The sequence below is a fragment of the Macaca mulatta genome, chromosome 14 (genome assembly GCF_049350105.2).
Source record: "Macaca mulatta isolate MMU2019108-1 chromosome 14, T2T-MMU8v2.0, whole genome shotgun sequence".
NCBI lineage: Eukaryota > Metazoa > Chordata > Mammalia > Primates > Cercopithecidae > Macaca > Macaca mulatta.
In genome coordinates, this window is record NC_133419.1 from 132,637,612 (window position 1) to 132,663,729 (window position 26,118).

The 26,118-nt window shown below is 44.9% G+C and overlaps 1 protein-coding gene across 5 annotated transcripts in view; it reads right to left on the reverse strand.

The window, feature by feature from the left end:
• Positions 1–200: 200 nt before the first annotated feature.
• The window catches only part of OPCML (opioid binding protein/cell adhesion molecule like), a 1,159,533-nt gene continuing 1,133,615 nt past the window's right edge, over positions 201–26,118 (reverse strand). For 3 of the 5 annotated variants that reach the window (XM_077964710.1, XM_077964712.1, XM_015116147.3), the window contains 4 exons: positions 23,152–23,289; positions 22,581–22,701; positions 22,008–22,159; positions 201–5,523 (listed from right to left, as the gene is read on the reverse strand). In XM_077964710.1, coding sequence (XP_077820836.1) covers positions 5,423–5,523; positions 22,008–22,159; positions 22,581–22,701; positions 23,152–23,289 — 512 coding nt within the window. In that variant the 3' untranslated portion in view covers positions 201–5,422. The remainder of the gene's footprint in view (positions 5,524–22,007; positions 22,160–22,580; positions 22,702–23,151; positions 23,290–26,118) is intronic. The other 2 variants (XM_077964711.1, XM_015116148.3) reach the window with 1 other exon arrangement.

The following is a 26,118-nucleotide window of genomic DNA, read 5'->3' on the forward strand; positions in this document are numbered from 1 at the left end:
GACAGTGCTAAGGCTGCTTTCTACAGTGTGTGCGAGAGAGAGAAGGAGAAAGAGAGAGAGGTAGGGGGTGCAGCTCCAGGCTTTCTGAGTGCGTCTACTCTTCAAGGCCAAAAACACACATGAGGGAGAAGCACGGCTCGCTTCATATTTTTCCCGTCCTGGATATCAATGAGATGTCCTAATAAACAGCCCCCCAAAAGTTACAAATTTCTCGAACTTTATTGATACACTGCACAATCACAACCATCTCGTATTCATCCTGAATTAGAAAAGGTTACAACTACAATGCAACATGCACAAAATTCAGGTAGTATATTCACCCTTAATACAATTATTGACAGAAATCAAGTCTTCATTGATTTTTTGAAGGAAAAGATAAGAAAGAAAATAAAAGAAAAAAGAACTCTAGAAGGCTGACAAAGTCATACTCTTGTATCATGTGATAAATTTTTAAAGCATTTGAACATAGATTTTTTTGAAGGATAATTGTGAGAATGGGCACACCCATTGTCTGACACAGCTATAACGGCACCATTGATAAGTCATAATTTTTTTTTAAATCTAAAGGACTCTGAACTTGACAGATACATTTTCGTACACCCACACATTCCTCACAACTGCACTTTACATGTCACGAAAATTTCTGAATGATTAAAAATGCTCCCTTTAACTAACACAAGGGCAGTTTGTATTATATAGCATTGTTATTATTGATAGCTTTATAAATCTGCCAAATAACGTAGAACGTAGCCTCAAAAGGATGGTCGAGGGTTCGCAATCTTTGTTTCTCCACCCAGTGGTGTGGAGCAACTCTGTGCCTTAAAAAGGGCACCATTGAAAGAAACAAAAAGAAATCTCTTTCAAAATGCTGGAAATTAGGCTTAGCTGACTACTTTCAGGGTAAAGACAATTGCGTCTAATGAAGTCCACTCAACATTTCTTTGGACTCTAAGTATTCTGCACCTGAAGGCTAAATTGAACTAGCTCAGCTCTATCTTTGTTGCCACATCTTTAATTACAAATCTATTTCTTCTTCCTTTCATTTACTTCTCTTAAGTAAGAAATGTGGGAAATGAGACTGGCATTTTTATTTGTTTGCATTTGGTGATCATTAGGCATTCTCCTCATAGGGTCTCTTTTTGAAAATGTTGCCTTCCTACTACACACCTGTGAAGTTTTACTCAAGTGCTCAAACTTATTTGTCTTCAAGTAAAAAGACAGGGAAGCTCTGAATAATAGGAGGGGAGGCAATTGGGTATGAGAGTTTCCAGGATAAGGTCATGTGCAAAATGAAAACAAAAGATTCTTGCTGTTGGAGAGAAAGAAAATAAATGCATTTTTCCAAAAAGAAAAACCTTATGCTGCTTCCCTTAATTCCAAAGGGATTAACATTTGCTTTCGTGTTTGTATTGGTCTGTTTCATTTCGGGCTGGTTTTAGGTAATGCATAGCCAGTTTTTCTTTCTCAAAATCAAAGTCAGTATGAAATTCAGGAAAGATGCCCCACCACCAGATCTTACCTCATCTTAAGCCACTCCTCCCCTCCTTCTACTATGGGCTGGCGACAGCCAACCAACACTTGAATATTCAATGTACAGCCACTCCTGATGCAGCCACAGGGATAAGCTCTCGTCGGGGTTGCCTGCCCACTTTGGGGTTCTCTGCTTTTCTCACGGGATGGTTCTCTCAGCATAAATAGAACTTGCTGACTCCTCTTTGTTGAAGGCAAATTGAGTGAATTGATGCAGAAACAGATCCTGAAACCCAGCCTCAGTTTTGAAGTTGCTAGAGTCCCAAAATATTCTTCTCACCCAGGTTTTGAGAACAAACTGCCCAATCTGTGAAATGTATCATCTAGTAAGAAGCATGGATGTAAGAAGAAAGAGGCTTGGGCCTCTTTGTGACAGAAAACCTTACCTTTTCTTCTGTTCGGTGGAGCACAATTGCAGCAGAACAGTCATGTGCAGTACTCTGCATAAAACCTGTGTATGTTTTCACAACCACTTCTCTACATCTCCCCCCTCCCCGAATTAAAGCAAGAACGAGAAAAAACTAAACACGCTTGTTTAGACTTGCAGTTGACTGTATCAGGCACTTGACATTAAACTACTGAAAAACAAGCTTGGCCGGAGCCTTAACACAAGCACTTTCATTGGCATTACTTTGGTGGAAGTGCATATGAACTCTGTTTTGGGAAGGGGAAGGGTTTCAGAGTTCCTACATTGCTAATTCCTCTCACCTAATCTCCTAACAAGCCTCATTTGGCTTCCTTTTCATGTGGAAAACCTGCAAGAGATATACTTGCTCAGACTTGTATGTTTTGTCCTGCCTTGCCCCCACCCCATGCCCACTACTGGCACCCTGAACAAATCTAGCCTGTAGGCCTTCTCCATGTACTCTCCATATGTGAAGTTGGAAAAGTGTGGATATTATCTTATGTAAGCATTTGTTGTTCTATATGCTTCAAAATGATGGATGGCAGCCACTGTCCCATGAAGCCATCCCCACTAAAGAAACACAAAAACACAGAAGCAGAAATATGTCTGTTGTGAAGAAGTCATTTTCACTCCCAGTGAGTACCCCAGTTGCCTTGGGTTGTATTTACTTTGTTGTCTTTACCCCAGACAGATGAGGATTGACTGTAGCATTTTTCTCCCTCTGAAACGTGGCTGGGATAGGTACCAACTAGAGGGGCATCTTAGTATCCTGTGGGAGGGGGAACAGTAGGGTTCCATAGTGACCCTGGAGCCAGCCTTTTTGGGTTGAGAGGTTCTGATGATCTTGGCCAAAAAAGCATGGACCGTTTCCTGTAGAACAAGTCTTGGAGTGAGGAATAGGTCCAGCTTGTCCATTTCAAGTACTATGTTCTCCAAGACTTTCCACTCTTCACAGCCTTCACATTTATTCCACTCCAAAGTAACAAATTTATTATCAGTAGCATGCTCAGATGACACATTTGATTCTCATACACTATCTGACACCAACTCAACTCCAGATGCTGAAGGTGGTGACAGATCTGAAACGTCTATGTGCAACCTTTAATTCTGATTTTGTGCCTGTTCATGATCATCCTTGGAACTGGGAATCAATGCGCCACTCCTGGCACATCATTTATGGTTCCCGAATCTGGCTCCTGGCAGCTCACTAGGAAATGCAGATGTCTGTTTACAGCTGGAAAATGTAACATTAATTTCACTCACACCAGCTCTACCTCTTAAGACAGTGCTTAGCATTTAGTGTGCCAAGATCGCCTATGTATGTATGTATATATGTATAGCTATCGCTGTGTATGTTTCCCCATGGCAGAGGTCACACTCATGTGCCTTGATGGACAAAAGCAAAGAGGGCACTGATACTGGAGGAAGAAGACCAGTTAAGCATTAAGGGCACAGAATTCTATGGTGCTCATATTTTTTATTTTTTAGACTGAGGACCTGAAAAGGTTTTCCAACTGAGGCAGGGCAGGTCTGCAATTGATGCTGCATTCTCATCCTCTCTGGGGGTCAGTCCCTGCAGCACACCTGTGCGGTCTGCAATGCCTTTATTTGGAATCCCAGGCAACCTTGCTGGATGAGTCCTTCTTGTCCCAGGAGACAAGGCAGCAAAGGTGGGTCAGCTCTTGTTTGTATGCTGGGTCTGCTTTGAACCTGAAGAGCTGGTGAAGTTCTTCCCCAAAGCCACTGGAGAAGCAGCCTGCATCCGAGGAAACTGTGTCACTGACACTTTCTCCCTTCTGTTTGCAGTGTTGTGTTAATCAAGTGCTTGAAAATTAAGTCAGTTGCTCAAGTGCCCTCAGCATAGAAGAGCTTCCTGAAACAAATACCAGAGTTGTCAATACACCCGCCATGTAATTGGCCTCCATCAGCTTTTTACTGGATAGTTTTCAAACAGATTAAACCAGAACTGGAGCAGAAAGGAGACTCCAGCCGCAGTCATCCCACTCAGGCGGGTGGACTCTTCACTTTGCATTGCAGAGACACATGTGGTTTTTTTCTCTCATGTTCTTGCTGTGAAGGAAAGCCAGCCATAAGTTCCTGACACGCACTTTCTTGAAGGGTTGAGAGAAGCATAAAGGCTGGCACCTTTGTCCTTCAAGTGCAAAAGGAAAACCACAGTGCGAATCAAGACTTTTCTAGGCTGATCTGCTTCCCAAGAAGATGTTTTAGAGAACAGGCTCTCCCGGGAATAGTGAGTGACTGACCATCAGCTTGCTACTCGGCCCATCTGTTAGTGTCTCCTCTGGGTGGATAGGATACCAGATTTTAAAGAGTCCACAACACAGGGTATTGCTTTTTTATGTTGTTAGCCTGTGAGATCGCTGGCTTTCACAGAAGTTGATAGATAATTTTGAAGATGCTAATGTCTGCTGATGGTGTATACATGAATACAGTGGGAGAGATACGATATGATTAGAGATTAATATGGGGATGAATTGATAGTGAGTAGTAGGGAGAGAAATAGAAAGGAGTGTTAGACAATTACATTGATATATTGATAAACAGTAAATAGATTGCTAGAGAGGAAGACAAGTGGGTAGGTAATTGGATGGTGAGATAAATCAGACATTTGAGTAGATGGGTAACTGTATGATTACTTTGATAGACAGCTTGATAAAACCTAAATAAATCAGCCACCTATCAATCACTTTTATGAGCTGAACTTCTCTTTTTAAAAGAGAAGTACTATCTTCAAAATGCCTCCCCCTTTTTTGGTCACTTGACTTGCAAAATTTAGTGTTAGGTTGCAAGCATAGCCCCAAACTTCAAATCCCTGCAGATGGTGGAAGAAATGAGTAGGGTAGAGGGGCTACAGAAGATGGCACAATCATCTGTATTGAAATATATAGATATGGACATAGTAGGACAGTGTCCCAGAAAGAAAAGATGTGAACCCTAATGGAATTAGATAATAATTAACATGGATGGGGGGATATGTACATTGTCATTAGGAAAATAATCGTAGATAATAGGACACTTGGATGTAGCTCTTGCTGTGCACTATGTTATGAGTCAAGTTGTGTCTTCAGGGTGTTTATTGTGAGGCTCAATTTTTGCCCAAATGAAACTTACGTTTTGGTGTGTGTGGCAGGGGATGTTGGTGGGGATGACGAGGAGGAGAGAAGCAGAGGAAAGGGAAGGGTCAAGGTAGCAGGAGCAGACCCCATTTTTGGACACACCAATGAATGATTATCCTACATGTGGTAGAACCCTGCCCACCCCGCCCCCAACCCCACTCATTCAAGCTGGAAATAAAAGCAAACAAACAAACAAACAAATGAACAAACAGGAAGAAAACAAATCTAGAAGAAGAACAGAAGAAAACAAACAACAAAAAGAAGCCCAAGCTGGTTTGCTCTCCGCAGTGTAGATTAAAGTCTGTGATATGGAGAAGCAGGTGTTGCTCAGAGGACCTAGGATTTCTTATCAAAACTTGATGAAGAAGTGGGCTAAGAGGGTCCCTGATAGCCAGAGACAAGCCAGTGCTCTGGAGGCCGAGTTTACACCATCAATGACTGCTCCAGGCCCTGTGTAGGAGAGAGAGAGACAGAACCATTAGCATACATCCAAGGACACCATAGTTCTTCCCTGACAAGCAAATACACATACATGCTTCCCACCTTCCACCCTTCCGCTGACCATTCCAAGTCTAGACAAAGGAAAATGCCCATTGGGAGTATTTAGGAACTCGAAGGGGCAAGCTAATGGGATGCCTTGACCAGTGCAGCCTGCTCCGAAAGACTATGCTTAAAAAGTAAATAGGTGAAGCTCAGGCTAGTCATTGAGGTCCGTGGGCCCAAAGGTTAGGGCAACACATGGAAAGGCAGACCTGCTGGCTGTTTTCTAAGCAGTGCCTCTAAATGTGTGCTATACTTGGAGAGTGTCCAGTACAGACAATGAGTCGGGGGGCACAGGGCCAGAGAGACAAGGAGCAGGTGGTGGGGTAGGAAGGGGAGAGGGATGGAGACATAAGTCCAAGTGTTGATGTAGTAGACTCGTCAACCTCAATGCATGCAACCTAGGTGTTGTGGAGGCTCCTCCTGCAGCAGCTGAGGAAGGAAGAAAAATCATCCCCACGGGTTTTAAAGACTGGAATTAGGCTTGTCCCAGCAGACAGTGCTGCCTCGCCAAAGGCCTTGAAGCAGATCAACACGCCCAAAACAGATTGCTCCTGAAGAGTCCACCCAAGGGGCTCTCCCTTGATTTTTTTTCTACCTTCTCTCTCTCTCTGGCCCTTTCCTGTATCCCCACTAAATCATTCAAGGTCCACTGGGAAATAAGTCCCCAGTCTCATGAGTGCTATTCTTCTCCTCTCATCTTCCATGGCTCAAGAAGACAAATCACATGTATTGGTATTATCCCAGCCTGCTGCAAAGGCAGGTGTATCAAATTTGGCCCAGGCGTTCCTCCATCACCTTTATCAGCAAGTGCATAGGGTGGTACGTAAGACCAGGAGCCAGCAGTAAGTGTATCCCAGAAAAAGCAAAATCTATTATTACCAAGGGATTAAAGCCATTGAGAGTCATTTCTATAAAACTGGTGAAGAAGCAAAGGAGATCCGAAGGAGACAGGACACCTCTTCTACCACCTCAAGCCAGGACTTCACAGCTTCTTTGAGAAGCAAATTGGCCGGCTGGAAATAAGCGGAGGTGCAGCAGAACCTCTTTAGACAGGACCAGTTCATTTGGCTTGTCTGTCAACCTTATGGTGAGGATCCATGCCTCGCCCAGGAGGGACTGATAGGAAGATTTTACTTTGGGAAATTCAGGTCTCTCACTTCAGGAATGAATATACAACTGTTCCTCTCCACTAATCTTAACACGAATACCTTTTATTTCTACTTAAAATATACACGCTTTTATGCACTAAAAGTCATATTTGCTTGATAGCTTGAAGTCTGACTCATATTACCCTGCATTTTTGTCAGAGAATATTCACAAAAAAGGGCGGGATCCAGGTTCTAGCGACATGTTAATGTCCCAGAGGAGGCTCCATAGATATTGATGGAAAGTAGCCTGACTGTGGGGCCTCCAGCAATCCTGGCACACATCCCGAGAAATCCTACTGGCCTGCAGAATGCACTCAGCTAGAAATGCTCAGGTTGAAGCTCAAGGTAATTCTCTGCATATTGTCTTTGCAAAAGATGAGTGATTTAGATTTTTAAATAAGTTTATTTACATTTTTAAATAAAAATATGTACATAAAGATACTTTTAAAGAAACATATGGGCAGATTCATAAAGCATGTATGTTTCTTTAAAATTATCTTTTTGTTTATATTTTCTTTAAAAGTATTTTCATGACATATATGGCGTATGTACTAGACTAGTTATTTATGTGTATATGTATATACATATATATGTCTTTGTCTAATTTATTATTTTGAACTTAAGAAACAATTGAAGCCCTGATATGCTCTACTGTAGACAGATAGAAGTCTTGAGTGTAGGAATCATTCTCTCCAAGTTCTACCAGTGAACTGAAACATTCCTGTGGATACCATGCCATCAGCACAAGGTTGAATATAACTAAAGCAAAGAAGAGTGGGGCAATACACACAGAAAGAAGAGCATGGAAGAGTGGGGCTCAGAGAGAGAAGGAGGCAGAATAGCAAAGGGAAGTGAGTGTTTCTGGTGGTGAGCAGCAGTTGCCATCGGATGCTTGGTGCTTACTGGGTGGAGGTTTACAGCCATATTCAGCTTCTGTTGAGTGTTCCCAAGAGTGGAAATGCAAGGGGGACTTAGCAGATATGTAGGCTGCTCAGCCTGCTTAGGGCCATGATGACAACATACATTCACACTGTGCTCTCCATGTGGCAAGCATGATTCTAGATGCTAAACATACAATCAGTCATTTAATCATCACACCAACCCTATGAGCTATGTGCTACTATCATTCCCACTTTACAAATAGGAAAGCTGGGAACAGAGCAGTTAGACATCTTACCTATGGCCACACAACTTATACACCGTGAGCTGTATTAGAACCAAGTCACTGTCCTCAGAATCTATGCCCATAATTGTTACAAGTCTAGTTCCTCTCTGTAGAAAATGACCATTTGTGCAGGTTTTCCAGGGACCACAATATCATGGTGTGAGAGAAACAATGGACGGGGAATGCAGTGTCTCTGTGTGAATGTGCTGAACCCTAGCTGAGTGACGGTCCCTCTCCGGGCTTTGCTTCTCACATTGCAAATTGAGAAGAGATGGGGTTTGATGACCTATGAGGTCCTTCTTCTATTAGCTCTCTGAGTTATTACATGAATGGAAATTCTGCATCCAGGTGTTAGGAGAGATAGTTGGTGAGTAGCCAGACAGCCTTCTTCAGTTGAAAGAAAACCATCAACATATGCCTTCTGCACTTCAGAATTCCATCTCCCCTGAGACTGCAAGAGGGCACCAAACACTCTAGACCCTAAAGTTTCCCTTTTGCAGCCCCATTTTCTATGTGGCTTCAGGGAGTTTTATTCTTCAGCAGGTGTGATGAGCACCTGCTTTGTCGTATCAAATGCCATAGCAATTTATTGCCTAAGTGCCTTTGGTCAATTGGTGTATGAGAAACGGCTGGGCTATTGTGGCCAGAGAATGAATTTAATCCACTATGATACAGAGTGAAGCTAGCATCACTTTCCTCCTACAGATCCTGGGCACACTGGAGACCTGTCATCTGGGCCAAATGCCAATGCGGCGAGGGCTCTGCCGGAGGGCTCTCCAGCTGTGTTTGGAGCGGGTACATCTATGTACCACTCTCTGGACTGGAAGAGTGTGAGACAAAAGCCATGGGCAATGAACTCATTCTTTAATTGCATCTTTGCAGTAGCCCTGTGTAACTGGAAATGAGGAAAAGAAAGTTTCTGGGTTAGTTCTCTCCCACCAGGCTTCTGTATGCTACAGTTGCTCACCTAACTTGGCCAAATGCTTTTCTGCTTTAATATAAAAGTGATGGGTTGCTGCAATTCAAGTAATTTGGTGTGGTCCCATGGCCTCGGGGCTCACATTTGTTCGCACGGGTTACCATGAGGCTGTTGTAAATGTTAGCTCAGCAAAGCTACAGAGCCACCTGTGTGACAGGGGAGGACGCGGTTCTGAAGGAACTCTTCAGGCTGAGCTCAGCAGTGGTAGCACTGAAGCTTGCACACAGGGCTTCAGAGTCAGGTTGAGTACAGTTTTCCTAGAGTTTGGCCTTAGCCGGTAACAGCCGCATGGACTTCTCCAGGTACTTGGTACCCAAGACGATATAATTTTGAATTTCAATACACAGGATCAGAAACCCAAATGTTTGTATTTATTCATTTATTGGTAAAAATTGGAAGAAAGGTGATTCTTCTCTAAAACCTAGAATCCCAGGTTTGGAAATGAGAGGCAGATTTTTCCTTTTTCTTTCTTTTTTTTTTTTTTGAGACGGAGTCTCACTCTGCCGCCCGGGCTGGAGTGCAGTGGCTCGATCCTGGCTCACTGCAAGCTCCACCTCCCATGTTCAAGCCATTCTCCTGCCTCAACCGCCCGAGTAGCTGGGACTACAGGTGCCCGCCGCCACACCTGGCTGATTTTTTGTATTTTTAGTAGAGACGGGGTTTCACCGTGTTAGCCAGGATGGTCTCGATCTCCTGACCTCGTGATCCGCCCGCCTTGGCCTCCCAAAGTGCTAGGATTACAAGCATGAGCCACCGAGCCCGGCTGAGAGGCAGATTTTTAATGGCATGTTCTATTCCAGAAAACTGATGCTAAAATACACCCGGATGAAAGCCCAGGGGTTTGGAAGAAAGGCGAAGGGGCAGACTTACTGGAAGCATCACTGAGAAAACATCCCTAGGGACCTCAGGAATGGTTCTCTACGCTCCCCCGGGGTAAGGTCGCTCATCGCGCTCTGGCAGCATCCGAGTTGGACCAATTCGGGTTTAAATTCTGACCCTGTGGGTTGCCAGCTCTGTGATCTTAGGCAAGATACTTTGTTTTCTCACTGAAAATAGGCGTGATGACGCTGAGTTTGCAGGATTGGTTGAAGGATGAATGTAATCAGTACAGTGCCTGGTACAAAGTAGTCATGTGATCATGGTAACTGCTGTTGGAACACGGCTCACACACCTTCCCTTTCCCTTTCTTAGTGGAGACGAATACTAGCTTGTTTAGATCGTTCCAAAATATGTTGAACCTGGGGTGAGGTATTGGTAGGGGAGTGAGTAAAGAGGTGAGATAGCTTAAGGTTGGAGTGTTTGCAGCTGAGAGAGATCACTGGCTGTGAGGGCTGTAGAGGATGTGGGGCATTGAGCAGGGCACTGGGAGCCAGCCACAGCCAAGCTTCCTGGCTAGGTCAAAGGGTAATGTGTCCATCCCGCAATGGAGACGGGCCCCAAGCCAGCCTTGGAAAAGTTGCAGTCTTTCATTCGACATACATGAATTGATCCCTGCCATGCACTAGGCTCTGCTTTCAGAAAGACAGACAGACACAGTCTCTACCTTCAAAAAGCACAAACTTTAGGAGGAGCTAGCGTATCCTCCGTCCTTGACTAAATAAATAAACAAATAAACAGAAAAAAATTTTTTTTTTAAACCATCACAGATTCTGGGAAGAAAGCCATTTGGAACAAATAACCCTAAATCCCTTTCATCTCAGGAACATCCTGCCTGTTGGATAGTCTTAAGAGGATTGATTTTAAGAGTCAGAACTGAATTTGAATTCTGGCTCTGCTACCCACCAGCAGGAAGACTTTGGACAAGACAGCCGACTTCTCTGAAACAGTTTCTTTTATGTATAAAATGTGGAAGGGGTAGTTCTATCTACCCTTGCAGGGTCGCTCTCAGAATAAGTTAAGATGGTGTCTGCAATCATCAAGTACAGAGTAAAGGATGATGAAATATTAGGCGAGCTGGAATTAAGGCAAGAATTGCTAATCCATGAAACGGCATCTTGTGTGGGGGTTCTGCTTTTAAAGAAAGAGGTGTTCTGGAGTACTAGGTTCTCAAAGGTTACTCTCCAACACCAGCTGAAAGCAACCTTGGCTCCGCCTCGTAACTGGGTGACCTTGTCCCTTCTGGAAAGGCCTGAAGTGGCTGCTAACCACAGGTAAAAGCTTCCTAACGAATGCCAGCTATTCTGAGGAAGTGTATTCAGCAGCCCAGTACTTTCTGTGGGCAAATGCCACATTTAAGGACTCTTTCTCTATTTATGGTTAACAATGATTCAATTGAACTAGAATGGCTGCTACAAATATCAGGCTTAATTAAATATTTTCAGGGATAAATGGAAAGTGAGAACATGTAATTATGCCCTTTACCATTATTCCAGCACCTCCTCCTTCACCCTTTTTAAGGTTAAAAATTAATGGCTTCTTCATGCCTGAAGTTAAGCATCTTTAAAAATACAAGCTGAAATGAAGATGCCAAGCCACAAAATAAACTGTGAGTGACAACACAGTGACAACAACAAAATACTTTGGGGACAGGTATACAGACAAATAAGATTTCCTTCAGAATACAGAAAGAATAGTTAGAGACCAAATATGGTTAAGAGACAAGTTTCAGAAACGGCAAAGGGATCCATTTGTGTGGCCATTATGGCCACAGCAGGTCCATGTGGCTACAAGGGAAGCTCAGTAGGGGTAAGACACATAACAACAACAACAACAACAACAACAAAATGAACAAATAAAAATTCTACTTTTGAGAAGCTACTTATCTTGGTAAATTGTTAGGTTTGTGCAAAAGTCATCATGGATTTTGCCATTACTTTTAATGGCAAAAAACGTGATGCTTTTGTATCAACCTAATGAAATACTGAACATTAGATTTTTTTGTTTGTTTATTTGTTTGTTTTTTAGAGAGTGTGATCTCGGCTCACTGCAACCTCTGCCTTTCAGGTTCAAGTGATTCTGCTGCCTCAGCCTCCCAAGTAGCTGGGATTATGGGCATGCACCACCACGTCTGGCTAATTTTTGTATTTTTGTAGAGATGGGGTTTCACCATGTTGCCAAGGCTGTTCTTGAACTGCTAGCCTCAAGTGACCCACTCGCCTCAGCCTCCCAAAATGCTGGAATTACAGGCGTGAGCCACCATGCCGAAAATCTAGTGGCCTAAACATTAGATTTTTAAGAAGAAAATTTGGTTGAAGGCTTAAAACAGAATAAAACCACACCTACCACATAAGAACTGGGAACTTCAAGCCTGGCCATCCTGGCACAAAGGTTTTACTGCTGCATTCAGGGGTAGCTCAACACCCTCTTGAGTGGGAGGTGTTGACAATCACAGTACCCAAACTCAGCACAGAGCTCTCAGAAAAAATATAGAAACTTCCTGCTGAGATCTTGCCTCATGAGAGATTTTGAAGCTTAAAAATGTAGTGTATATAACAAGCCATGAAGGTATTGGAATGTGTCACTGGTTTTCTTTTCCATGATTGTAATGAAAATATGACATCGATCTCCAGCAACCATAAACTATATAGCTGAAATTCTACTAAAATGGCAGATGGTAGGGTGATCACACTAAAAAAGAAAAGAAAAGAAAAAAAGCCCATAGGCAAGTTGAGCTTGTTGATAGCAAACAGTGAGATTTATGAAATATCTGAAGTCTAAGAAGATATGGTTTTGTTCTGAAATTTGGATAGGTTTTGTAAGTATGATTATGAACTGCGTGACCTTCCTAATGAGGAACCAAAAGGATAATGATGTTCTTGGTGATTAAAAGAGGAGCGAAGAAATCTAATTAGATGATGTATGTGTTACACTTGTTGGTGAAACATAAAGCTATTTTTAGAGGCGCTGGCTGATGAAGGCGCACCACTTCCCTTCAAAGGGAACTTTTCCTCCATTGAGTTTAATTACAGCGGCAAACGTGGCACTGTATTGTTTCACAAGTAAGATCAACCAACAAGGCTCTGCAGCACAACTAAGACCAGTTGATAAAGAGGCAACCATCTTTGTTCTGTTCTCCTTAACACACCCTGTTTTGTGCTTACCACAAAAACAAAAGCTTAAGAAGTTAATATCAGAAGTTAATTCAAATCTGTCAGCTCATCACAAACCTGAAAGAGACAAGACTTGAGTCGATGTTGAACCATAAGCTCTGTGTCTGTGCTGACATCAGCACACCCTGAACGCTCAGTGTTAAATTCTAAATGCTTAGGCTAATAGCCAGATGTCAATGATTCAGAGCGAGGAGGGCGGGGTACGAGCCAACGACAAGGAACCTCATCAAGAATGAAATGGGAAATGTCTGCAGTTTTTTTCTAATATGTTGACATTTTGCAGGTTGGGGGAAAATACAAATGATTACGCTGCTGTCATCAGCCAAAAGCAATGGTGTTTCTCTCTGACTCATTCCCTTCCCACCTGGATTTAAATTGTGGATTTGAAAAATAAAAACCATACACGTTATCAGCAGGAAACGGACAAATATGTACAGCTTTTGATGTCTCTGCAAGAAGATATCATGTGATGAACATCTTCCTAAACAGAGAATTGGAATATGTGGTATAGCCTCCTTCAAAAAGGAGATCTGGGATGGGGGGACCCTAAATTTCAAATTAGATTTGGAACATAGAGGAGGCTGGAATGCAAGGGAAAGTCAGAAAAACAGTGATTTGGCTTCCTTGAGGGGAGGGGACTGCAAGTTCTCTTGGGTATTTGGCTTTTCTTTGGTTAAGGAAAGGTATGAAACTGTATAGAGGCTATAACCCATGCCCTCACTGACTGGAAGATATATTTATTAATTCAACAAACAGTTACTGGGCAACAATCACTGGAAGATGTAGTGTTACATCCTCTAAGTGCAGAAAAAGATACAAACAAAATATAAGCCTAGGGGTAAGCCACTATGAGAGCCCAAAAGATGAGGGATTAACTCTTCAGTGGAGCTCACAAATGCTTTACATATGAGGCGTCATTGAGCAGAGCCAGAAAGTGCGCACTCCTCAGACACAGAAGATGGCACAAGCCTGCTTCTGGGACCCTCCAGCACACTGGGAGACACAGTATATGGGTTTGAAAGAAACAGGGGATCAAGTCAGACAGACCTAGGTACAAAACCTGCTGTTGTCCCTTGCCTCTTCCGTCCATGCTGGAATCCCTCCTACCTGGGGGAATTTAGTAACATCATTTGTTCTTGAGCTCTAGGCTCTTCTTCTGTCCAGTGAAAAATAATAACAGTATCTATCTCAAAGGCTTCTTAGGTGTCTAAAGCCATGTGTGGCTGACACTTGATAGCCGGCAGCTTCTTTATTCCTCAAGCATGGCCGTTCTTATATTTTATTGTAACTGCCTATTTACTTGTTTGTGCAAGATTGGAAATTCTGTTTCTCCTTGTACCTTAGTCCTTGTATAATTCCTGGCATACAGTAGACACTAAACAAATATTTGTTGACTAGACGAATGGATGGAGGGATGGAGGGATGGATTGATGGATGGATGGATGGATGGATGGATGGAGAGTGGCAACAGCATGATGTCTAATGGGATCTGGGACATAGGGGCCCAGCCTGGTGGATGCAGGGAAGGTCACAGGTGGAGTGCTGGGGACACTTGAAGCTATAAGGCTACGCTGACCTCACAGCGAGAACAGCCTTAGCGTCAAGCTGTTCTGGGAGGCAGAAGTTTTCGGCAATCGAAATGACAAGGTTCGTTTTGAGTTTTGGAAATGTCACTCGGCCCTGCTGTGGCAAACCAATAGGAGTCGGATTGCCAAAGAAAGACGAGAGAACCAGTGAGAGGATATCACAATCGTCCATGTGTGACACGTGCCACAATGTGAGTGATAATGGAGATGGAGAAGTCAGAGGAAAGGCCATTTGGTGGGACTTGTTGGCTAACAGATGTGAGGAGTGAGGGAGAGGAGAAAGTCAAAAATGACCACAGAGATTCTAGAGAGTGTGCAGGGAAGAGTGAGGCACACACGGAGTCTTCCCAGGGCAGAAAGGCTGCCTTTGAGACCCCTGTGGAATATTCAGAGAGAGAGAGTGGCTTGTAGCTCAGAATTCAGGAAAGAACTAAAGACACAAATTCAGGAATTAGCAGACTGTTGTTCAGAGGCCAACAATCTTCGGTGTGCATAAGATTCCCTGGGAGAGTCTGTTAAAAAGTGCATTCTCAGGACCTTCCCTGGAGATTTTGATTAAATGATTCTGGGGCAAGGCTCACATATCTGCATTTTTAAGGCATCCAGAATAAGGCCGATGCAGGCCAAAAAATACCTCACCGTTGGGTGCTTGAAGGTACAGCAGAGCCCTTCCCCTCTCACCATAGGCTGACCTCTGGGAGGACCGATAGGGCAGGGGCTGTTGGAGCTAGACACAGACTGAGGAAGGTAAGAAGACAGGCACCACCCAATTACATCACAGAAGCCAGAAGTGGGGCATTGCGAGGTGAGACGGGGTCTGACACCGAGAGGAGGTCAGGTGTTAGAGTGAGACAGATCGTGGTAGCTGAGGCATAAAGAGGTTTGAGAAAGTGGGGATACAACATGAGTTCTCCCTCCCAGAGGCCTGTGGTTGGAGGGAAGCAAAGGCACGGATGCGGCATGGAGGTCGCACTGAAGAGAAGCTCAGTCTTTGTGCCCCTTCTCCATGTCCCAGTTGGAGCCGCCTGGGGATAGGTGTAGTTGTGAGGATGCCCTGATACAGAACAAGAAGACGGAGGCAGGAAGAGGAGGGAAGTGGGGGATAAGGCAGCAGCGCTGAGGGCTCTGCCCACGGTGGGGTGGTTTCCCATGAGAAGGAGGTCAGCAGAAAGCAGAGGGTGAGAGCCGCTGCCTAGTGCAGGCTCTGGCTGAAGGAAGTCCGGCTCAGCCAGTCTGATATGTATATTTATTCTAGAAGAATGGCCACTAGCAACAGAAAATAGAGATTCTGCCCTCATGGCTCCCAGGAGCCGCCGAGGCAGGCTGGAGTCACAGCTGCTCCCAGAGGGCTCAGGCTTGGCCTGAGGAGGAAACTCTGTGCACAGATGTTGCCTTAACTGGAGCGTTTGCCTTTTTCACTCGCAATGACAGGATTCCTGTGAGTTGTCCCTGTGCCCTCCACTTAACTCTTAATGTAACTGATTTGTGTTGCTGCAATTTCACAGATAAAATGTGAGAAATTTGTTTTTCTCTCTGCAGTCTCCCCCCTCTGGCTTGGCTTTGTTTGCGTTCTCTGTCCCTTTCCCCTACCAGTTCCAGTCATCCAGCCGTTTACATGCCTCATTAAGCACGTCGCACTCTCTGCAGTGCCGGATGTAATCAAGTCCAGAATCTTCCTTCTCTGCACACTAAGGACAGGATGGGAGGATGGGGCTTCTTGCTCAGGGCCCAGAGGGAGCAAAGGGGGTTGGCGAACTGAGAGAAAGTGAGTGACCTCCACAAGGGACAGAGCTGTAGTCAGCAAGCTGAACCCTGGCCACCCCTGCTGTTCATAGGCCTGGCAAGGTTTCAAGGTGCCAAGGGGCTCCCTGTGGGCCTTCCAATGGCTGCACCCACTCAGTAAAGCTAACCAATGCTTGGAGCAAGCTGCTTTGCAAAGGTTGCCCATGGTTATGGTTGATGGCTTTTGGAGACCTGTTCCTTGCCCTTTGTTCCCATTGTTTCCCAAATTCAGCACTGACACTTAGAAAACTGAAAGTAACCTGGGAGTTCATCTTGCTCAGCTTTTATGTTTTATGCATGACTTAAGAACAGACAGCATCACAGTTTGTCTGTATCAGAGTCAGGACTGGAGCCCTGTGGCTGCTAGTGTTGACCTCCTCTCCATATCGGGCCACTTTTCCAGCACCTGCAGTTGCCTGGGGCTAAGGGAAGTGGGTGGTCTAAAATGTGCCTGTGAGTTGGCGCTCTGCCTAGGTGACCACTCTGTCCTTGTGGCTCTGTGTGGGGAAAGCAACTGGCGTGATGAAGAAGAAGGATTTCATATCAGTGCCAACAGCTGATTCATCTTGGACGATCACCTACCATGTGGTCACTCACACATTTCTAGTCATTTCAGGTTTCAAACCACTCACCAACCCATTGTCTCCAGTTTTTGTCCTCTGCATTCTTTCAAAATTGCTTGTATCCTATTTTCCTTTGCTCTTTGCTTTTAGGTATGGACTATATAAAAGATGTAGTGTGAGAGAGGCACGCTGTGAGGGGATCACAGGGGCAGAGTCAAAGAGGGCTCTCGGAAAACAGACTGACCGTCTGTGAGAGTAAATACAAATGCACGCCTGCAGATGGGGACTGTGTGTTGGGAAAGTATGAGTATATGGGTTGCAAATGTAAAAATTGTCCTTTACAGGAATTGGTTCAGAAGTAGATAGAAGAAAGGAGAATTTGATGTGGGACTTGGGTCCAAGCAAACTAATAGCTGATATGAGGCTCCATTTGGAAAGTCGCCACGTCCATGATGGGTTGCCAGGTCTTTGAGCTGGACTGCAATAGGAGCGAAGCACTCCGGTGTGGGATTGGGGGGACATCGGCTCAAATCCCAGCACAAGCACTGGTGAGCCAGGGTGTTCTCAGTTATCCGCCTAACCTCACAATTTCCTCAAGTGTTAAATCAGGATAAATATAGTACTTACTTCATAGAGTCACTAAGGGTGATAAAAAAGGAAAAGCACTTAGTCTAGCGCCCTGTACACACTAAATGGTTGGTAATAATTAGGCATAATTATGGGGGCATTGAGGACTAGGAAGAGCATCCCTGGCCAGGAGAAAGAGCAGGTCAACCGGACACTATCTGTCTGATCTTGTGCTGAAACTATTGCCACACAGTCATAGGATCAGAGAATTGTGCCTTGTAGGGACCACAAAAACCAAACATCTTATCCAAAATGCCTTCACTGATTAAAAATATAAAAAGACCCACTGAGACTGACCTTCCCAAAGCCATTCAGCCAGTGAGCAGCATAGGGTGAGACACATACCCCTTCTTCTATGCCATGGCATTTTAATCCCTGACAGCTAAATTGTTGCTGTGACCAATACATTCTTTCTACCCCCACATACATTCACACATTCATTTGTTCCACAAAGTTTTCCTGATGAGCTACTGTGTGTAGATCCTTGTATAAGGTCCTGGGGATTAAGCCAGGTATGGCCCCTATGTTCATGGAGCTTACAGGCTGAAGAGGAAGAAATACTTTAAACAAACAAATTTTGAAATATTAAACAAAAACAAAATTACAACTAGAAGATAAAGTCTGTAGAAACAAGGAACCTATCTGTTGAGTCACTGCTGTCTCCTGATCACATAGAACAGTGCCTGGCTTGTAACAAGTCCTAAATGCATGTTTGTTAAATGAATGCTAGACAATGCCCTGTGTGAGTGCAGCAGTCAAAGGCACAGAATGAGTGGATGCAGAATGGGGGACTGGCCTGGTCAGAGAGGTCAGGAAAGGCTTCCTTCAGGAAGGGATGCTGAAGGCAAGTGTGTGCAACAGGGTGAAGTGAGATAGGGTGGGTTATAGGGATCATGAATGCCGGAGAGGAAGGGCACAGGGGACTTTGGAGGAGAGAAAAGAAGTCCAGTTGAGCAGTGACTCTGGCAGGCATATGAAGGGAAGAGGTGATAGCATGGGCCATGTCACAATAAATGTTGGCAGGTACCAGTAGGAACACAACAGTATTCAGTGAGTCATGCCACTTTGATGAACACTGTCTTATTGACAATTCACAGTGGCACTCTCATGTCCGTAGGTCAGAAAATATCATCCTACGGTTGTAAACTCAGACCTACGGTTTTTGTTTGTGGTCAAATCCACACATCTAACATAGCATTTATGGGATTCTTAATGTATACAATCTTATTTAATCCTGTCACCAGTCTTTTGAAGCAGGCGTTAATATCCCGATAGCACATATGAGGGAAGGAAGGCTCAGCAAGTTTAAGTGAATTGGGATGTGAAGGCTGAATTGGAATGTAAATGTCTGCCTGTGCTATGGGCTGAATTGCATCCCTCTGCTACCAAATGTCTATGTTGATGCTATAACTCCCAGTACGTCTGTATTTGGAGGTGGCACCTATACGGAAGTAATTAAGGTTAAATTAGGTCATAAAGGTGGGGCCCTGATCCAATATAGTTAGTGTCCTTATCAGAAGAGACACCCGAAAGCTCCCTCTCTCTCTTTCTCTATGAGAATTCAGAGCAGAAACCATGTGAGGACACAGCAGCTGTCTACAAGCCACGAGGTGTGCCCTCATTAGAGCCGCCTGGGCAGAAACCTGCATCTTGAACTTCTAGCCTCCAGGACTGTGAGATAATAAATGTCTGTTGTTTAAGCCTTCCCATCTGTGGTATTTTGTTATGGCAACACAAGCCAACTAAGACAGTTTTGGCATACACCGGCTGTTGCTAGCAGCTATGAAACACTCCTTTCTTAGTTCATGGCAGAGAGAGACAAGAAGGGCCATTGGGTTGCCAGTCCTGTGCCCTTCTCTGCATCACACTCCCTGCCACTGCAATCCCACCAACCATGGGGATAATGGCAGGTCATGGCAGGGAAGCAACTCAATCCCACCCTATCCTCTCAGTTTTGTTAAGACCAAGGCATGGGTGTTCCTGGTCACTGGGGCGCAGGCAGGACTATACGTCTGTGAGTGCCGTGGATCAAGAGCTGTGGGCAGTGATAGTTGAAGAGCTTATTTCAGGTCTAGAAAATTCAAATGTCAGCCGGGCACGGTGGCTCATGCCTGTAATCCCAGCACTTTGGGAGGCCGAGACAGGCGGATCACGAGGTCAGGAGATCGAGAACATCCTGGCTAACACGGTGAAACCCTGTCTGTACTGAAAATACAAAAAATTAGCCGGGCGTGGTGGCGGGCGCCTGTAGTCCCAGCTACTCGGGAGGCTGAGGCAGGAGAATGACATGAACCCAGGAGGTGGAGCTTGCAGTGAGCCGAGATCGCGCCACTGAACTCCAGCCTGGGTGACAGAGCGAGACTCCGTCTCAAAAAAAAAAAAAAAAAAGAAAAAGAAAATTCAAATGTCATCTCTTTGCATGTGACTGAGACCGACATCTTAGAACAGTAGGGTTGAATGTCCTCCGGTTCTGGAAGCATAGCTGAGCACCAGCTACTGCTTCTTCTAAATGCCCCAGCAACTGTGTAAGAGTGTGTGTGTGTGCATGCATGCGTGTGTATGTTTCTCTTCGCTGATGCTCTGGGCAAATGCTCCAATACCTAATGCAGGCTCCATTTCTAGGTCTCATCCAGTACCTATTCATTATTTAAGTGGCCTTCAGTGTTACCCAAGCTCTTTAGTTCTCCTTTCACTTATCTGTAAAATGGGGTTAATAACCTGCCTTGCACAGCATTGACATGATGCCTAGAAACCAGTATACATTTGGTAAATAGCAGATATTATCATTATGAATAATGATCCCAAGTACTTTTATTTTAAAATAAAGTTTTAAAAACTAAACCATTAGCCCTGCTTGCCTTGGGCTAAAAGAATAAAACATTCATAGTAGGGTGACGTCCCCATGGAGACAGTTATCTATGAATCCAGTTGGTCTCTGGGCTGGGTTGCTCTTGGTGCTGCTGTGTGCAGAAACAGCAGAATGAGCATCCTCTTCAAACGTGACCAAGTATAAGGTTATTGTTTTGGGGGCAAAAACCCCTTCCCCTGAAACCCATAAATCTATTCCACAGAGTGCATGTGAAAGCCGTCATATTCTACATGCTTTTTATCTAAACTGTGCAAACCAAGCCCCTTGAGGTCTATCTGCCTCAGAGACATAAATTACAGAGGCGAAGCAGGCAAGCCTATCTTTGAAGTAGGCTAAAACTCAAAGGCATAGGCATTCAGGCAGGCAGAGGTAGGAAGGAACATGCTGTACCCACCTGCCACTGCTGATGAGGGGCTTATTTCTAAGACACACACAGCACAATGCACACACAATGCAGAGAGAAAACAAAAGACATAGATCACACATTTCAGATGGTTGGTGGACCAAGTTTAGTTAAGGTCAGAGCTGAAAACTTGTGTCTGAGGTGCACGTGGAAACGTGGATACCTCTCTTCATCCTTCATCCTCTCATCCTACTCATCGGATGCTTCCCTCTAACCAAACCTCAGCAAATAAACAAATACATACGCACATAAAGTATCACAACAAGCTGGTCCTGGCCCATGGTGTGAAATGTTGCAGAAGGATATGGATGCGGCAGTGTGGGAAAATGGAGTCAGGGAGACATAAGGGCTTTAAAGGAGGTCAGTCCGGGCTCCCAAGTCTTCTCCACCCATATGGGAGGGAAAGACCTTCAGAGGGGGTTTGCTGCTCCAGTTGTGGATAGAACAGCCACCTGATAAGGTCTCAGACTGCTACTCCATTCCTCCCCACGGATGAGAACACGAAATGCAAGCAACATGAGAATCATGATGGAAGCAATTGACGAGGTTTAAAGCAACAAATATCACCCCCAGAATCATAGACTCCAACTACAGAAGGCATCTTAAGATTATACAGTTGAATTGGCCCATGGTTCTATTTTTTTTTTTTTTTTTTGAGACGGAGTCTCACTCTGTCGCCAGTCTGGAGTGCGGTGGCACAATCTCGGCTCACTGCAAGCTCCGCCTCCTGGGTTCACGCCATTCTCCTCCCTCAGCCTCCCGAGTAGCTGGGACTACAGGCGCCCGTCACCACGCCCGGCTAATTTTTTTTTTTTTTTTTTTTTTAGTAGAGACGGAGTTTCACCATGTTAGCCAGGAAGGTCTCGATCTCCTGACTTCGTGATCCACCTGTCTTGGCCTCCCAAAGTGCCGGGATTACAGGCGTGAACCATGGTTCTATCTTCTTTATACAAACACCATTCTATCTGATTCACAATTTGGTTTACTCCTGTTGTAAGGGCAAACCTTGCCTTTTAATGACCATGAAATACCAATTACCATGTAACTATCTCTGCATGGCATGCTAGGGGAATGGCAGGGAGAAGTATGTCTTATCTACAGGTGGTGGGTTGAGCAGGATGGATGGACACAGGCCAAGCAGATTGCAACTTCCTCCCTCCTGAGTCCCTCAAGCCTCCCCATGTGGCTGAGCCCGCTGCATCCAGGCTTCTGGCACTCACCATACAATGTGATGCTGGCATTGGTGTTCCCAAGCTTGTTTGTGGCCACACAAGTATAGTTCCCATAATCCTTTTCTGAAACATTGAAGAAAGTCAGAGTGGACATGCGGCCTTTGTTCTCAATCCTCACTCCATCCAGTCCAGTGGCTAACCTGCAAGAGGGAAGGCATTGCCATCTATTCATTCTACAAAGAGGCCCTCCTCCTCACAAAACGCTTCTCTCCAACTAACCTTGTCCCTTCAAACTCAAACCCTAAGAACCTCAGTGTCCAACAGGAGGACAAGGGAAACGATGCTTTTACCCAACAGGATAAATGTACTGGCTTCTAATTCCCAATGACTGACATGTCTACAACAAGTCTCAGATTCAGAATCATGGTCAGTTCATTTTGTTCACTTCCCAGCCTCCTCCATGTTTTTCTGGTTGTAAAAGGAGACTTTGTTACAAAAGAGGGTATAAAGCATTTCTGTTTTGCCTTATCTTTCCCCTTTCCTTCATCCCCATCCTTCTCCCATGTGAAGATGGCCCATCAGCTCTGCTTCACAACTGTCCAGGCATCATTTAAAAGGTACCTGGTATCTTCCTTGAACCACTGGAATTCAGCCATGGGGACTGCAGAGGCTTCACAGCTCAGGATGCCCTTCTGACCGACGGAAACACCAGTGTTCTTGGCTTTTGAGATATAGGGAGGATCTGTGGGAAACACACACACACACACGCATGCACGCACACACACATGCATGCATGCACACAGAGTGATTTCATGAAAGAGAAGAAGGGCACATCCAGCCATTTGCTACGTAAATGGATTACTTGTGACAACCCTCTTTCCCAGTGAAATAATCATTTATTTCAGGAAAAATAACTTGCCTGAAGATATTGCATTGACCCCAACATCTTTTTCAGGCCTCCAAACCTATTCTCAGTTAACAATTCTCTCCATTTGCTGAAAACTCTGGCAGTCACAGGAAGACTCCAGGGACAAATGGCATGGAGGCCATGGTGAGCATAGCCATTTGATGAAGTATTTTCCTGTTGGCAGCAACTTGGGTCTTTTGGAAAATGGCACTGCCATTACCAGATTGTCCGCCTACTCCCGGTGCCCTCTGTTCCCCAGAACCCCCCGGCTGCAGGTCCACTCACAGTTTACAGTGATTTTTACTTTCCGCACATCGGGCGCAGCGACATCGTTCAACGCGCTGCATTCGTACTCCCCAGACTGGTCTCGCTTGATGTCAGAGATCTCCAGGTACTCATCCTCACTTACAAAGCCCTGGCCTTCTGGGAAGAAAGAAGCAGACAGGAAACAATCAGGAAACCGTGTAACCAGGGACAGAGCCATATTCACATCTAGAGACTGTAGGAGAAGGAAGAGAAAAAGCCATCAGAATGGAGTAGGACATCAAGTCAAAGACAGAGGGCATCAAGTTGCTCAAAAGATACGGCAATGGAAGAAAGATATTCTCTGCTTGTGTCTTGCATCAATGTATTTTCAGCCAAGCCACTTAACTTTTTTAGAGCATTTGGTAAGAAAACATGTCATTATTTTTCTTATACGATTATTGTGATAATTAACTCAGAGATGACATGATAAATACCTCGGTGCATCATCAAACTGATATTTTAAAAAGAATTGTCATGATCAATAATATAACAAAACCATGGAATAACTTTAGAGTATGTTACTGTGGAACACATCTTAATTTTTCATTATGTAGAAATGTTTTTGTATGCAGAATACAAACTACTACTTGTAGAACAAATAAGTAAACATTCCACACTTTAATATAAATAAATGCAAAGTAGTTGGTTTTGTTTCTACCTGTGTTGGAGAAGATAGAGTGAGAATGAACGAACGAGGAAGGACCCCAGGATGGCTTTGTAATAGGTACTCAATATGCATTGGCCAACACAAGTGTGATAGACCCGAATGCTGGATCTGTGGTTGCCAGAATAGCCTAGTGGATTTAATACTCAATTTGGTGGAGCTCCCTGGAGGATTCATTCTCAGGTACCTGTGAAACTTGTCATTCATAATTCAAAATATTATGGGCTGCAAAATTTTTGTTGCTTTTATGTCACCATTACAGGTTCTTGCAACAATCTGGCCTCTCCACCTTACCCCTTATATTACTCCCTGTGGTCCAGTGCAAACACAACAGACCCTCTGTCTTCCATCACAAATGTTCTGGATTCTGTCAAAACATTGAGATCCCTCGAAAACCAAGATAAAGCCCAAGGATAAGGCACAGCCATTTGCCTTTCTTATAGGCCTGCAGTCCTGAGGGCCACAGTAGTTTTCAGGGCAACAAAAATGTTAGCTTTCCCCACAAGTTTGTGAAAGCATGTTCTGATCCAATGGGTTTGGGTCCACCGTGGGTGTGAAGCAGGAAGGTGTCTGTGGAGGGGATGGGCTGGTGTGTAGGGCATAGGGTGTGGAGCAGGAACGTGTCTGTGGAGTTGGGATGGTGTGCAAGGTATAGGGTGGGCAGCAGGAGGCTGGAAGGTGGGGACAGTGTGTAGGGTGTAGGGTGTGCAGCAGGAACGTGTCTGTGGAGATGGGCTGGTGTCCAGGGCGTAGGGTGGGCAGCGGAAATGTGGAGGGGGTGGGCCAGTGTGCAGGGTGTAGGATAGACAGCAGGATGGTGGAGGGAGTGGGCCGATGTACAGGGTATAAGGTGAGCAGCAGGAAGGTTTCTGTGGAGGTGGGCCAGTGTGCAGGGTGTAGGGTGTGCAGCAGGAAGGTGGAGGAGGTGGGCTGGTGTGTAGGGTGTAGGGTGTGCAACAGTGAGGATCTGTGGAGGTGGGCTGGGGCATAGGGGGTAAGGAGGCAGGTACTTGGGTGCCCTGACTCTGCTCCAAGTCTAAGCCTTGGGGGCTTCCACCACCTACCTGCCCATTTCCCCAGACTGTGTGCTTTCTGGCTCTTGCTGTCTTCCTTGCCTCCATGTCTTACCCCAGGTCATGCCCAACCAGGGAGTACCATCGGTCTCTGGGTACTGGCTACCAATCTATGTATAGAAATGTCACTGCAAATCAGCACCATTCTGTTAGCCCAAACTGTGCACTTTCATGGAGGAAATAATTCATTGGCTAGTGGGAGCAATTCACTTGCCTGGCTACCCTCCTCAAGCCTGGTCCTGAGGACAGGGTCCCAAAACGTACTCACAGATGTGAGGTTCAGAGTCACTGGGAAATCCGGGTGAACTCATATAAGGAGTGGCTGAAGGGTGCCGGGTGGAATATCTCCAGAGTGAAGAAACGGGGTATGAAACAGCGACCACACCTAGCCTAGGATCCGAGTGTCTCTCCCGAATGATGCTGCTTGCCCCAGATGGTCCCAGGCACCAGACGGGAACTTAGACAATTTCAAGGAAGAAACTCCATAGCACGGGCCAGCTGGATCTGGGTTAAGTCCCCATTTGCTGGGTGGTGCTGCTGGATCAAAAGCCTCTACCACAGCAGACATAATGATCCAGGTTAGTTCATATCCTAATTCTTCAAGGTGCACTACGGACATGCAAACACTTTCTTGCCCTACTCCCTTTATTTCTACATAGGCTAACAGAATATCACAGTGAAAGGGATTCTGAGATTACTTTTTAAATAAAATTTAACAAAGAAAAGTTAGTTGATCAGTCTAAGCATTTTTAAGGATTAAACTACAATGGAATCAAACACATCAAAATGATGTTCCACACTCACCTCACCATTTTTTTTTCCAGCAAGAAATAAATGTGGTAGGATGAGAAGCCTGGCTTTCTACTACTATGGCTCCATTATTTTTTCAAAATGTACCACAGAGGATTTTGCCATGAGTAATTAAATTGCATTGCATTTAACCAAACACATGGGCTACCTGCTGAGGGCCTGGCTGGAGTCTCGGGCAGGGTCAACATTCCCCTTGCCTCAGAGAGAAGAAAACCCCAGATCATGCTGCTCGGTGGACCTGAGCCAGATGCCTTAAAAGCTCCAGATAAAGTGAGATCCACGAATGCCAGTGGACTTAGAAATGTCGACCTACACATAGGGAGGGGACGGCTTCACAGAAGGGGGAGGCCCGTGTGCATCTGCATGGGTAAGACAGGTCCTGCATCCTTCCAGCAGAAT